The sequence below is a fragment of the Eucalyptus grandis genome, chromosome 4 (genome assembly GCF_016545825.1).
Source record: "Eucalyptus grandis isolate ANBG69807.140 chromosome 4, ASM1654582v1, whole genome shotgun sequence".
NCBI lineage: Eukaryota > Viridiplantae > Streptophyta > Magnoliopsida > Myrtales > Myrtaceae > Eucalyptus > Eucalyptus grandis.
Window position 1 is genome coordinate 3,477,106 of NC_052615.1, and position 15,332 is coordinate 3,492,437.

The window sequence follows — 15,332 nt, forward strand, 5'->3', positions numbered from 1 at the left end:
CAGCACCTTAGACTTTCTTTTCCAGAAGTTTGTCCAATAAAATAAATGATAATTGAGCAGGAAAACTTTTGAAGACAAACTTACCAACTTAGAGGAACCATAATGATGAGAAAGGGTGAAGTGATTCTCAATTGCAGATTAGATTCATGTCTGCCTGAACAGCCTCACAACAGTAAGTTGTTCCTCACTGGGAGCCTGTTTAATTTCATCCAATCAGTTAGGCAAGAGAGTAAACAGGGTTGTTGATCATAATCGCACAATGAAATAACTTGCCAAAATGAATGAAATACCACAGGTATAGTACACACATCAGCAACAGCACAGTACAAAGGCACACGGTACTGTTACATGACATGAAGCTTTACCATGCCTTATGATGAGAAAGGGTGAAGTGATTCTCAATTGCAGATTAGATTCATGTCTGCCTGAACAGCCTCACAACAGTAAGTTGTTCCTCACTGGGAGCCTGTTTAATTTCATCCAATCAGTTAGGCAAGAGAGTAAACAGGGTTGTTGATCATAATCGCACAATGAAATAACTTGCCAAAATGAATGAAATACCACAGGTATAGTACACACATCAGCAACAGCACAGTACAAAGGCACACGGTACTGTTACATGACATGAAGCTTTACCATGCCTTTGACCCATCATCCAAACAACAGAAAAATTAAACCGTATTTGGCAGTATTAAACATGCAAAGAATTACATAGCAAAAGGTGCAGAAAAGACTCAAGAAAATTTAAGTCCAACGACTCCATGCTAAACTTCACTGAAACAATAGAACTTGTAAGAGGACTAGACCTTGCCACAAGCCCACCTAAAACTTCTCTATAAAATTGACATCTGAACAGATTACAGCAATATACCCCATTTCTTAGACAAAACTTTCTGCAAAATCATTGAACTTCAAACACACTAACATTAATGTAAATCTAAAACAGACATAACAGCATTAAGCACCAAATCAACAAACACTCCAAACTCAACAAAGTTTAGCATTCCTAGCTTTCCAAATATGGTGGGAAGAATCACTCCAGGAAGCTTCATATAGAAAACAGTGAAAAGCTATGGCTTTCACATATTTAGAAGACTGGCCAAACTCTTCAGACCAGATAACAGCAGATCTGGACATGCAGCATAGCCCAAGAACTCAAGTCCAAACAACTATCAAGAAGTTATAAGCAAACAGCAGATGATCACTACTTTTTTATCAAACTTCACAAAGACAAAATTTCAGAAAGCTCTGCTATTCCATTAAAGTATTTCTTCACTTTAAAGCAACCCATTGTACCCACAAAGCCAGGAAATAAGAGAATATTTGGTATGTTTTAGTAAATCATAACCATATTACCTAGTGCCAAAGAAATTTTGTAGCTCTATTTTGTAGTTTATTTAAAGCACTTCCAACAGAAAACTAGTCATCAGCAGAAGCAAGCCATACAGCTTATTCTCAATCAAGCAACGCATGTCAGAAACTTGACATAAAGAAGCTTGAATACTGACTAGCTTATTAGATCTGGCTTGTGGGAAAAATCAGTCGTCAACCCTTACGACATGATATACTTTCTGCTTGAAGTTGAATTTCAACAACATAGGCCATTCTGCTAAAAAGAAATCACTGTTTTGACTGGAGAATTTCATAGCAAATGAGACGTGATGCAAAAGGCACTTGTAGATTGTTCTGTACATTCTCTCAGCCTTAGACACTCAGTGAAAGATGTCACCCAACAATCTATGCCCAGGTAATTATCTGGTACTGCTGGAGCACATATGTTGTCACTTCTCTTTGGCATCACACTCAACTTTTGTCTCTGCCTCATTCCTTCTTACAAATTCTCTCTCAGCAGATCCCTCATATTCTCAAAGTTCACCTTCTCTTGCTGCTTTGTAGCTTCTCTATTCATCTTGCTCACTTTTCCTCCCAAATACTCTTAAGTTTCTTCTCTTCCAATCTCAACCCCTTGAGATACTTAAAATGATTAAACCCATATATGCATGTAATCAAAACTTCAAAGAAGCTCCATCATATTAATTTTCATAAATTTCAAAGGTGGTGACAATAAAATATTTCACATAATTGTCATAAGAAGCTCCATCACATCTTTAAAGTTATGCACTAGCTAATGTACTTGGTGTGCCTCACATTCAGACTATGATTCACATAACAGAAGTTCAACAATTACATGAGTAAACTTTTCACGAATCAATATGATCTCTTTTCCTCATGAAAAATTAATATGGTGACTAAAAAACCAGAGAAAAAGATACAACCAGGAAAGGATGTGCTTCTACAATTGAAGCACTGTGGACCCTTTTCAAAGTAAAATTTTGTGATGATTTTCTTTGGAACTAGAAGAGACAAACAACAAGACAAAGATGAGGTACAAGAATAAAATAACAGAGGAATTACAATTCGGCAGCTTCAAAGGTTTGAGACTTTTAGAGTCAACAAATGAAACTGAAAACAGAAAAGACTGAAGTCCACCACCAGTCTTGTGTGAATGCTATTGAATATGAGGTTCTTTTGCCTTCTTCTGAATTTTGGGGGATTGTAATACAGGTAAAGGGAAAAAAAACTTTACCAACTTAAAAACTTGAGGGCATTTTTTTCCTATTAGTTATCTAGGGTGTGTACAGCCAAAGAGGTATGGTATTGGCACGAGCCTAGTGTCCATGAACCTACGTAAACAATCTGAGAATGAGCTGATGCATCCTTAACTAACAAGCTAACTTATGCTCCATGTACACTAGAATCAGATGAACAGCTGATAGAGCTTGTGTGACTTTGTCAATCTTTAGTGCTTCCATTAGAGTGTATGCCCGATTGATGGTGGGCTGATAGATGCCAATTTACCTTCTGAGGGGGCACATATTGTACAAAAGCTCCGAATATTTGTTGAGATTCCTGATGACAAAGCATCATTTTCCTGAAATCAGCAGCATCAAAGTTTCTGAATCACGTAAAGATACCAGGGGAAAAACAATATGTCCATTCTATGAGGACATCCCTTAACAGTTTCTTTAATAAACAGGATAACAAATGTGTATCTTTAACTGACAAGCTAAGTTATCCTCCATAGAATCAGATGAACAGATGATAGAGCTCATGTGACTCTTGTCAATCTTTAGTGCTTCCATTAGATTAGATGCCTGATTGATGGGCCGATAGATGCCAATTTACCTTTTGAGGTAGCACATATTGCAGAAAAGCTGGGAATGCATGTTGAGATTGCTGCTGAGAAAGTAATATTTTCCTGAAATCAGCAGCATCAATGTTTCTGAATAATGTAAAGATACCAAGGGAAAAACAATTTGTCCAATCTATGAGGACATATCCCTTAATAGTTCCTTTAACAATAATGAATGTGTATCTGTATCAAGGTAAAAACAAGTGATATTCTGAATAAACAGAATGATTGGTAACGTATACACCAAAAGCAGATATTCCTTTTCAGGAAGGAGTGGGGGAAAATGAAACAAATCACATCATAGATGCTAAATTCACTTTGATAAGAGTTGGAGCTAGTTTTCACTTATCTCCTCAACAATGCAAGTTTATCAAACAATCCTCCTCACAAGGTTTTCTATAATTTAAAAAAGGAAAAGGCAGGGAGGGTATGCACCTAGGCATCCTTCGTTCTGTGTACCAAGGGCTCCACAAGTGATTTTTTAACATAATAACTACAAGTAGCAGTGACTATTAAATCAACAACTCAAGGGAAAGCAGCACATCTAATACTGAGAATGAGAAATCCTTGATTGAGGTGGACAACCATAAAGAAATGAAAAATTGTGTCTGGACCATGCCAACATGTTTGTCCACCAGAGACACCTTTAAAAAAATTCAAAAAAGCGGAATCGCCAATGGCTAATATGCCAATTCTCTTCGCAATGCACTCAATCATCAGATTCAAGCATGACTACATAATCTAGCACCATTTGCATCCGGTGCCAAAGACCATTACCTATGCATGTGTGAATTTGAAACCTCTGAACTACTCAGAGTTCTTCGAGGAACAGCACATAAAAAGTGCTATTTTCAGATGAACTGTAGCAGTACAAGGATTCTTCAAGCTCACAGAATGACCTACATGAAAAAGGTGATATGTCATCATTGCCATTGTTGAAAAGTGCTATGCATTGGCTGCATCTGCTTAATGGCATAAAAATGACACAGTGGAAGTGAGAAAAAGTATATGTGCCAGTAGAAAGCCTTCCCATAATTACCCCTTGTACCTACATGATGATCAGCTAAAAGTCCAGAAACATGTTCACGTGTGAAGATATAGGCTTCAAAACAAAGAGTGCAGCCTAACCTGATGAATTTTCTGTAGCTCTCATGATCAGAATTCCAATATTTGTCCAGATTTTAGAAATTGCTTAACAATCAATCTGCAAAACACGGATCACCAGAAGTTGGTTAAGTAAGGACAAATACAGGGCTTAAAGCCGTGATCAAAAGTATGAAGATCAAATTATTTAAAGGAAAAGAAGTTATCAAATTCAAGAAACATAGAAGTAAAGCCAATAGTTCGTTAATTTTGGTCAAATAGTGTAGGCTTGGTAACATCTAGGTTTCTGCATAAAGTTCACATAAAATGGTTCAATAACCATGGCACAAGCAGGAGAAGGCTTCAAAACATTATGGCTTTCAGACTCCTCCAATTCAATTTACTTGCTGCTTTACTGTTTCAGTTACAATTAGCTCTTCTACAGTAAATGATAGACCAGAAGTGTCCTACTAAATATCTCATGAACTTGGCTGCTCTGGATACTTCTTAACAGGACCATCTTTGTCGACTAGACATTGTGTGCTACTTAAACAGATTCCACTCTATTATTTTACATAGCTCTATTGATTGCAGTTAGGCCAAACTTCACTATCCATCAAAATCTCAAGCTTTGGAGTATATAATAAATAAAAGTTATTAACCCTACACATTTAAACTTTACACCAAATGAATTCAGTTCTTGAAGAGCCTAGTCACCTCACTCATTGTTCAAAATATGATAGAAAAAGGAGAAGCGAGGAAGATTCTGTCAATGACAATGAGCAATAAAGCATGCATCAACTGTTAAAACAGAGTATCAGAGAGAACTAACAGAATAATCTAGAAAGCTGTAGCTGGAACAGAGGTCCACTTCCTATGAAAGATCCTGCCAATGCGATGCCAAAAGTAAGAAAATCCTATCTTGAGGAAACAAGGCATAGACCTTCCAGTTTATATACTGCCAGTTGAAAGAACGAAACATCTGATAACTTCTTGCATACTTCCTCTAGATTCATTACCAAGAAGTCATTGAATCGATCATTCAATTCATTTCTAATGGGAAACGCATCACCAGAATCCCGAATCTGAAATAAACACTTTCCATTTATACCTGCATCTAAGCTTCAGGGCAATACCTCGCTTATACAATTGCTTACTAAAATTTGCCAAGTACAATGATTGGGCAAAAATCCACTCCCTATTCCACCTTGCAGGAATAAACATGCATCCTCAAACAACCCCTCCTTGCACAGCCAACTGATCAAAGTGTTATATGTAATAACATCTGGGCAAATTCCTTCAAGTTTTAGCCTGTCAAACAGATTTAAAGCCTCACGCATGCGGCCTTCCCTGCATAGGCCATTCAGGAGGCTGTTATATGTTACAATGTCAGGTGTCAAGCCTTGGTGAATCATATCCCTCAAGAACTCAAGTGCTTCTTGTACTCTTCCAGTTCGACCGAGGCCATTAATCAAAATATTGCAAGAGATGTTATTGGGACGAAGTCCTTTTCTGGTCATTTCTTCAAATAATCCTAATGCTCTATCAACAGCACCAGCTCGACAGAGTGCCTTAATCAGGCCATTATAAGTGATATTATCCAGAGGACACCCTCTAAATATCATTTCATTTATAAGCTTAAGAGCTTCTTGAATCTCATTCCTCTTTAAGAAGGCATGCGTCAATATATTATAGGTAACCGTATTAGCAGCCACTCCTCCTAATAACATGTCATGGTACAATCCCAAGGCCTGTTCCAGCTTATCATCCCTGGTTAGTCCATGTATTAAAGAATTGAATGTATATATGTCAGGCTTACATCCTTTTTCTGTCATTTCATTGTACATTTTCAGGGCTTCAGGAATTCTTCTTTCCTTACAAAGGGCGCATATGAGACAATTGTATCCCACTACATTCAGGTTGATTCCCTTCCCTGTCATCTCAGTCAAAAGACAATTAGCTTCATTTAGGTAACCCAGTTTGCAGAGTGCATCAATCAAAATTGTGTATGTGATCACATTTGGCTTGCAACCATTATCTTCCATCTCATTTACCAAATCCCGTGCAGAGTGCAAATGCCCCTTCTTACAAAGTCCATAGATTAGTATGTTGTATGAAAAGACATCAGGCTTGTAGGGACTATCCAAAAGGCAACGGAACAGAGACTTTCCTTCATCAAATCGTCCGTTCATCACATATCCACTCAGCATAGTATTAAAAAGCACAACATCTGAACCAGGCATTTTGTCCCATAAAGCCCTTGCTTCATCAACTTTCCCCACCTTGCAGAGAGCATGAATCAGAACCCCATAAGAAAAACCATCAGGGGTAAAACCCACGAAGAAGCATGCGGTCAAACAGTTTAGCTGCCTCATGAATCCGGTTGAACTTACACAAACCACCTAAAATGTCATTAAAGGTCTGAACATCGGGTCTGCAACCCATAAGGAACATCTCATCCAGTAATTTCAATGCATCATCAACTCTTTTTCTCTTGGAAAGTGCATGAATAAGAATTTGGTACACTGCCGAATTAGGCACACAGCCATGTCTCGTCATGTCTCTCAATAAAGAACATGCCGAATCCACCTCATTGATAAGGCAAAGGGCCCTCATCACCACAAAAAAAGTATAAACAGTAGGAGAAACACCTTTACTCAACATGTCATAATATACATTGGGTGCAACATTTGGACAGTTCTCAGCTACTAGTATGTCCAAAACAACATTATATGACCTAAATGTTGGTTCACAAGAATATATACTCCTCATATCCAAGAGCAACCTAGTGGCTTGTCCAGGCAAACTAGCTCTTCCATAGTGTTTCATAATCATAAGAAAAAGGACTCCCTAAAAGTAATCTGCTCTTCTTTCATTTGCAACAACAGTCTATCAATAATCTTAAACTCTTTTGCTGCACCCAACTTATTGATCAAAATACAGTATACATCGAACGTGTGGGAATAGTTCTTCTGTGCACCTGCCCGCTCAAATAACTCCATCAACATCGGCACATCGATCGGAAGCCCGAGCAATTTGCAAAGCTGATAAGGCGAAATCCCCGTGAGCGACTTTCGTAGTTCTTCCAGATCGAAAGGTTTAAGTAACCTCTCCCACTCCGTCTCCTTCTCTGAATCTGACTCATGTATGCCGGGAAGAGTCCCAACCGAATGTACTTTATCGGATCCCACCATACAATGTGAACAACAAGCAGGCTCAAATAGAGACCAAAGAAGTTTGCCCCCCGATGGGGAGAGTCTAAACCTCCTTAACATTACTTTTTTATATCAGACCCGACAATATATGGATTCAACTAAACCATATGCCAGCGGCTCATACTTTTTCCTCACAAATATGCACCCAAGCAAATGCTGTCCGAGTTATTGCTACAGGAAGCTGCCCCTCTGCCGGCCCATTGATATAATCACTAAAAAGTGCGGAAACCAGACCGTCACGCCTAGCATACTAGAATGAACATCTGCAATAGAAAGGACTTCAGCACATTCATTATCAGAGTCCATAGCCATCAAAATTGCACATCACGCGAGTCAAGTCACCCACAAAACCCATAAAAATCTGTCCTTTGAATCGAAGCGATGACGAAAGTAAACAAAAAGAAGGAATTTTTTCCAGAGACAACAGTCGAGTCGCCTCTGAACCTCAATATCCCAGAAAAATTACATGCGACAGCAGTCGTCCTCGGCATATTCGTCAGTTGATTAAGCGGAAGAACTGCAAAAAAATCCGAAAGATTAGAGAGTTCACCGACGGAGACAGGAGACCGATGAGGAAGGAGAAGAGGTGCTCCTAGGCCGACGAGACTCCGGCGAGGATCCGACGCCGAGACCGCCGCTATGAGACGACGAGCGCGGAGTTCGCACGAGAGCAGAAGACGCGGCGCCGACGGCGAAACTCGACCGCCGGTGTCTTCATCGGCGGGACGACGACTTGAAAAGGCTCGAAGAATCGGCCGCGCTATCTCGACGAGGAGGCGAAGGAGGCGTCCCTCGCTGAGACGGCGGTGGCCGTGGGGGTCGCGACCGCCGTGCGCGGCGGCGGCGGCGGCGAGATTCGCGCGGGGGAAGGAGGGAGTGCGAGGCTAGAGTCGGCGTGCCGCCAGGTGCGGAGTAGTGACTGGCGGAGAAGAGAGCAGTGCAATCAAATTCTAATCCTAATTATTTCAAAAAGAAAATATTCTACTAAATCTCGAATAATCAAATTTTTTTTTTTGGTCGGTCCTCGAACAATCAAGTTCGAAAAAGCTCAAAATGTACAATCAAGCTTCGAATAATTTTGAATTCTGTATAATTATTTTCTTTTCATGACTACTCAATCAATTTTGCTAACGTGGTATATCGAAATTTAATATGACATTTTTATCAATACCTTTAACATAATTGGATGACACGGCACCTAACTATATTAGAAAAGGCAAATTTTCTTATAAAGGAAAAAAAATTTCAAGGGAAATAACATCGCCCAACTTTTATGTCGTTTTTCGATTAAGAATTTTATTTATGAGTTCTCATTTAAGTTGAGTGACATGTCACAAGATTTTTCTGAGTTGAATTAATTAATAGCAATGCTAGGATGACCACTCCATCATTCTTTTCCAAGTGATGGTCTTCTCTTGGTCATAAAATATTTCGTAGAACCAAGCTAGTTACTTAGCCGATTTTCAAGAAAAAAATGAGAAAAGTTTCATCTGTCATATATTGTTTGGATGCAACAATAAAGAAATGGAATTATAATTTAGGAAAAGAAACGATGTAGATGCAACCTATAGTTTAATTCTTGTTATATTAACGATGTATTATTCAAGGTAGAAAGATTCATTCTTCTTACATTTAACTTTTCTTTCCACATTTAAAGATTTGTAAAAAATTAAGTTTTAAAAGAATTTTGAAATACTTTATTTGTATAAAAAGATTAATTTATTAATTAGTACAAAATAATTGAACTATGATCGGCTGGATCTTGTGTTCAACATAACAAAACTCTAACTATACAAGTATAAATAAGATTTGCTTTTTTCCTTATAATTATTTGGATTAATACCAAGAAAAACCCCAAATCGATACACTTATAACAAACTTACCTAAAACTAATTTTTTAATCACAAAAAATTTCAAACCAATACACATGTAACAAATTACCCTAAATGATAAAAAAAAAAAAAACTCCAAACTGATATACTTATAATAAATTTATCACAAATTAATTTTTTTACCATAAATATCCTCAAATCGATATTTTTGTGATAAATACCATCTATTAAATTGGATTAATACTAAAAAAATTCACGTAACTGATATAACTATAAATCTCAAACTAGTATATTAGTCAACTATCATGTGTTATCAACTCAACAATTTGAAATTAAAATTTATATAAAAAAAATGCTCCAGTTTGAGGTAAATTTGTTTAAGGCCATGGTTAAAAAATTAGTTTTTGATAAATTTATCACGGCTGTATCAGTTTATGATTTTTCATTGTATTAACCCTGATTATTTAGATAGCAATTCTAAATTATGTAAATCTTCCACAATAAAACCCATGAAAAGCTAAGTTTATGTTGAAAGTAAGTTATTTATGCTATTATTATTGACGTACTTGATACATATGACAAACTAGATTTTCAGATTATCTCATGTTACTCGTTAACGGGTTGAAACAAACCGAGCACTCAACCACAAATTTGATTAAATGAGTCGAGTTTGCGTTGACCTATACACACCCTCCTCTATGAGATTGGAAATGAACACAGACAAAGAATGAATATTGATAAGAAGTATCATTCAATAAAATGAAATCAATTTAGAGTGACTTTTACCTTTTATAAAAAAAATTATATGCCTTTCACAATTAGATTTTTATTAAGCAAAAAAAAAAAAAAACATATGAAACTTTTCAAACTATACAAATATAGACATGTACAGTCACATATAGCTTTTCGCAATTTTTTAAAACCTAATCTTTAAAAAGTCTTGAATTTTGATAGAGAAGTTAAATGTAAGAAAACTCTTTACGTATTTTCTTCTCCTCCTTCCTTGGTTTTTCGTTCGTATCTGCAAAGCCGCACCTCCAATCTTCCACCGCTATTGCTGCTCAACTCTGCAAGCCGTCGCCGTCGCCGTCGCCGTCACCACCCCAATGATCCGGCTCAGCCAGAGGCAGCAACTCCAAATTTGGAGGGTCGACCATGGCCGGCAAGCTCGAAGTGGCTGAGCTTCAGTTGCTTCGAGGCAAACCAGGTCTCGTACCACGTCAAGCTCGACTGGATTTGGCATCGACAAGGCCGTTGAGCTCGACATTGTGGCCGAACCATCAAGCTTGAAGTGGCTGAAGCAGCCATAGTAGTGCTCAAGAACGAGCTCTATCACGATGGTGTCGTTCAAGGGTGGTGGCGCAATGGCAATGTCTAGATTTTTTTTTTTTTTCCGAATTGCGTATTGAAAATTTAAACAGCAACCTTTTAATTAGATAAAGCACTGTTATTGACGTTAATTGGATTCGACTTAGACATCTCTTCTTATGTCGAGTTGTTTTTGTTCTGGTGTTTTGGTGTATTTAGTTAGTTACTAGTGAACGAGTAAGCTCTTGGCCATTTGGAGAACAAGATGGGATCTCTGTAGGAAAAAAAGTCTTGATTAATAAAGGATGATGACTCAAATTCCTTGAATTTGACCAAATGAATAATGTAATCCTAACCTTAATCTTGTTCAATGTAGTCTTTAGAAATATGATCCCTATAATTTTTATATATGTTCTTAGTCCTTAAACTTTGTGACAATATTCAATATTGTCTTTTCATCTATTCAAGTTCGAGGACAGCATCGAATATTTTCACATAATTTGGAGAGTTAGTTGAACATGTATAAAAATTCTAGGGATCACATTAAATAAATTAAAAGTTCAGAGATCACATTGTATATTGAGCTAAAATTCATGGAGTACATTGAATAAATAAAAGTTCATGCACTACATTATATATTAGGTCAAAATTAATGGATCATTTAAGTCATTTTCCCCTAATTAAAGGAAATAACAAGGTGGGCTTAGTTAGGTTTAAAGAACTTTAAATTAAAATGGGCTTAATGAATTTGGGCTCAACTATAATTGGTAACTTTGGGCTAGCTTTGGCCTTAGAAGATTTGGGCTTGATTGGATTTGATGAGTCTGGGCTGAGGTTTATTTAGAGGAGTTTTGGTTTAATTCGATTTGTACAGATTGGGCTTCACTTGGTCTTGCTTTTAAAAAACTCGAAAATAGAGTCCGTTTGCGACTGTAGCCCTGGCCCTCAAAGCTCAATTTCGGTTAACCTGCGAGCCCAAGGTCCCCTTTTCGGGAAAATACAATTTTAAAAAATTGGAAGAATAAAGGAATTTTCTAAAAAAAAAATCAATATTAGGTTGTTAGATTTCAACATTATATTTAGCTTAATTTTATCTAATTAACATAACATGTAGTTTAGAGGCTTTAGTGGTTACCTTGGATATAACTTAGGTTTAGATAGATTGATATTTTTGGATAATGAGTTGGACTTGATTTGAATTTAGCTCATGGGATTGCTGTCTTGAGGCTTAATAACAAGGTCAAGTGTATTCTATACTTGGTGCTTTATTGAGTTTACTTTTCTACGCTGTATTTTTATCGCATTGATTGTGGCTGTCAACTTTTTCTTGATTGTGCACTTATGCATCGATATCATTTGGTGGCATAGGATAATAAAATGGTTAAAGGTTGCACGAATCATTTAGGTAACAAACTCATAAAGTTAAGGTACCGAAAAAATACTAGTTAGGTAATTAGTATAATTAAGTCACCAACTCTAAATTTTTTTATTACATAAAAAAGTAAGGTCTACTCTTGCATCTCAATTGATCTCTAGCCAACCTTTATTAGGCTAACGACAGCTCATTGTTAAGCTAAATTTCATAGACAGATTTATTCCAATTGAATATTTTCCATTGTTGTGCAAGGTAAGAATTTGGGAAGAGCCTATGCTATTTGAGGACTAGGCATTACCTTTAAACATATAATTTCCCTTACATGCCTATTCGTATGATTAGGTCCTAATCTTGAAATCGAGATGTCCAATCGCTAGATTTGACAATTAAGCTTGAATATCAATAGTTGTTTAATGATCAATTAATATTTCGATTATTTGTCATGGTTGAAATTATGATTTAACAGTTTAATACTAGGTTTCAATTTAAGCTTTGTTTCACTAACTTAAAAAGTAAGCGTGGATGTGGATATCTCAATTAATGGTGTAATCAATCGATATACAATAATAAAACCGCATGCTTTATTATTCAATTGCGGTCATTTCCTACGTAATTATCGATAAAATCACAATAGTCCAGAAGTCCGAATACTAGACAGTAGACATCATAGCTGGCAAAGTAAGGACTCGATTGCTCGTGTCTTTAAAAAAATTTAGAACTCGATTGTAAATTTTAAAATGTGAAAACTCAATTGCATTTTGCATGAAATGTTTAGGGCATTTGCGAATTTCACCGAAACAAGCAAGGTACTTTTCTCTTTAAACATTATGACAATGAATAAAATGCATTTTTAGAGAAAAGTGAGGTATTGATAAAACTTAAACAGCAACATTTAATTAGATTAAGCGTTGTTATTGAGAGTAACTAGATTTGACTTAAAAGAGCCAAGCAAGTAAAAAGTTCAATTTTTAGATGTTAACTAAGGAAGATATTACTTGCTTGGTACAATGGCAAAATTAATTAAGAAATAAGTATTTTATCAGAATGAATACTTCTATTAGCTATTGAGTACCGATCATTCGATATCTAGTTATCAAACAAGACCATATTTAAGGAAGATCATCAAAAAAATCATAAGCCTATTACATTGATATAAATTCAATCCTAATTTGCTAATTTAGTCTTTTCAATCAATTCTAATGGAAAATCTTTGACGTGACGGTTTAGTCAACACTAACCATCCTATGTGACAGAGCAACGCTGAATGCATAATTTTTTTAAAAATTTTGCTTATTTTTTCTCTTATTTAGTTTATTTACTTTTTCTTTTTTTTTCTTTTCCTTTTGGAAAGGGAAAAAAAAAATAAGAAAAAGGAAAAGAGATAGGAAAATACTGCCTCCATCAATGGAATCTAGATTCATCTATTGAGCATATATCCTTTGTGTGCGTGCATCTTAACATTTGATGACCTTAGTGGTGTGCACTGCTAGTAGATAATTACGATTATCGGTAATACCTAAATTAACAAGAAAATTAGAATCGATGGATCGATATCTTACCACAGCACTTTTTTTTTCTGTGTATACTATCTTCTCAAATAACAAAGCGTCTATAATTCTTTGAGCACTTGATCGATTGACATTCCATGTCTAAGAATCTCTGTATTCCTTAGGCATAAGGTAATTAGCCGAACGCACGCAAGTCCATGTTCTGGGATTGCATAGCCGTGATTCGAACTCATCATGCCTTGGGCGAAAGACTGAGTATTTTTCGAACTCTTATGCAACGCAAAGGATCTTTTCATTATTGGACAGGAAAGGGCTGGAAATGGCTGGTGCCAATTTGTGCTGTTGGCATGATAAGCTTTCATTTTTAAGCAGTACAGTGACTATTGAGTGCTTCAGGCCTAAGTTTCCAAATCCTCTGTGTGCAACAGGCCATCTTCCCTGCCAGAAAAGAAACAAGATAAAAATACCATGACATATCTCGCCACCCGATATACCATTTGTATATTTCTAAGCAAGACTTCATATTGAGAAGAGCAAATTGTCCCTCCTTACAAGCTCATTTTTGGCATCCTACTTAAAGTTCAGGTGACTTGGTTTGGAGTTGATTGCACGTGTTCCGGCTATTGCTACGAAATTTAAGATTTGGGAATGGGCATTTTAGAAAGAAATGACTTTTTCCTAAATATGGACGTAAAGATAATCGATGTGAAGACACAAAGTATATTTTGGAGCTCGAAGTATGCATTAGGGGACTTTTTCCCCCCAAATTGTAGAAGTAGGTCCGTCATTAAGTGGTAAATGGCGTATTTTCTTTTCCTACTTTTTCAATAGCGCCACCATCCCACCTAATCGATCGGAACGCCGAGACCAACCATAACAATTACCAAACTTCCCCTTTCTCTCAATCCACGCTCTGCTGAAACCTTGCCGACCTTTGCCAGGCTTGATCACAATGCCACCTGAAGCAGACCCTACGTCTGCTGAGGTCTCGAGGTTGCTGTAATCGAAGTATTTGGGTGGAGAAGCTCATGGAGTTTGAAGAATCAATGGTTGAACGTAGGCATGAAATAGCAAATAAACAAGTACAAGAGATATCAGACCTAGTAGGAGGGAAGGGAATTTGGAAAAAAAAAAGAAGAAGAAAGAAATTAAGAATAATTGTCCAAAAAGGCCACAACCTATTGTACAGTATCCAATTCAATTTTAAACATATTAATTATGACAATTTAGTCATATACATTTTGATAATTTGATGACAGAATCATTCTAATTAATTTTAGCCACTTATGTGAATATCGACTATCTTACATGATATTATCGACACATACGAGAATGATTTTTGGAAATTTTTTAAAAAGGAATTATGATTTTTTTTTCTTTTTTAACCTTTTGGTGGCCATGATTGGCAACTCCATAAAGGAGGTGGGGAGAGGGAAAAAAAGAGAGATAATTTTAAAAAAAAAAATCAAAAATTATCCACGAAGACTTGATCATACAACATGAGAATTTGTTCGATTGAATCATTATGTTAGCAATTTTCCATCAAAATTGGCTGAAGGAACTACATTGGCAAATAATACAAAAATTTAGCACTAAATCGACATGATTGAAAGGATTTAGAATTGCACAACAGCTCTTAAGACTTATTGGACAATTTTCTTAGTAAAAAATGTGTTAGGTGGACTTGCGACAAGAACTATATCATGAAAGAGATTCCTTCCATTGAGTTTTTACTGGACCCATAAAGTGCAAAACTAGATGCAAGAGTTCATTTATTCCGTCGCTGGTTCAACCAGCGCAAAGTAAATTGACTTCTAC

At 36.5% G+C, this 15,332-nt stretch overlaps 1 protein-coding gene across 1 annotated transcript; it reads right to left on the bottom strand.

The window, feature by feature from the left end:
- Positions 1 to 373: 373 nt before the first annotated feature.
- Positions 374 to 8,379, bottom strand: LOC104440702 (pentatricopeptide repeat-containing protein At5g64320, mitochondrial). Its single transcript, XM_010053635.3, is given in 9 exon segments — positions 374 to 466; positions 2,860 to 2,932; positions 3,187 to 3,259; positions 3,971 to 4,092; positions 4,322 to 4,397; positions 5,109 to 6,612; positions 6,614 to 7,110; positions 7,113 to 7,754; positions 8,042 to 8,379. Coding segments are annotated over 3 exon segments (2,148 nt in total). The 5' UTR covers positions 7,552 to 7,754; positions 8,042 to 8,379; the 3' UTR covers positions 374 to 466; positions 2,860 to 2,932; positions 3,187 to 3,259; positions 3,971 to 4,092; positions 4,322 to 4,397; positions 5,109 to 5,400.
- Between the last annotated feature and the right edge of the window lie 6,953 nt (positions 8,380 to 15,332).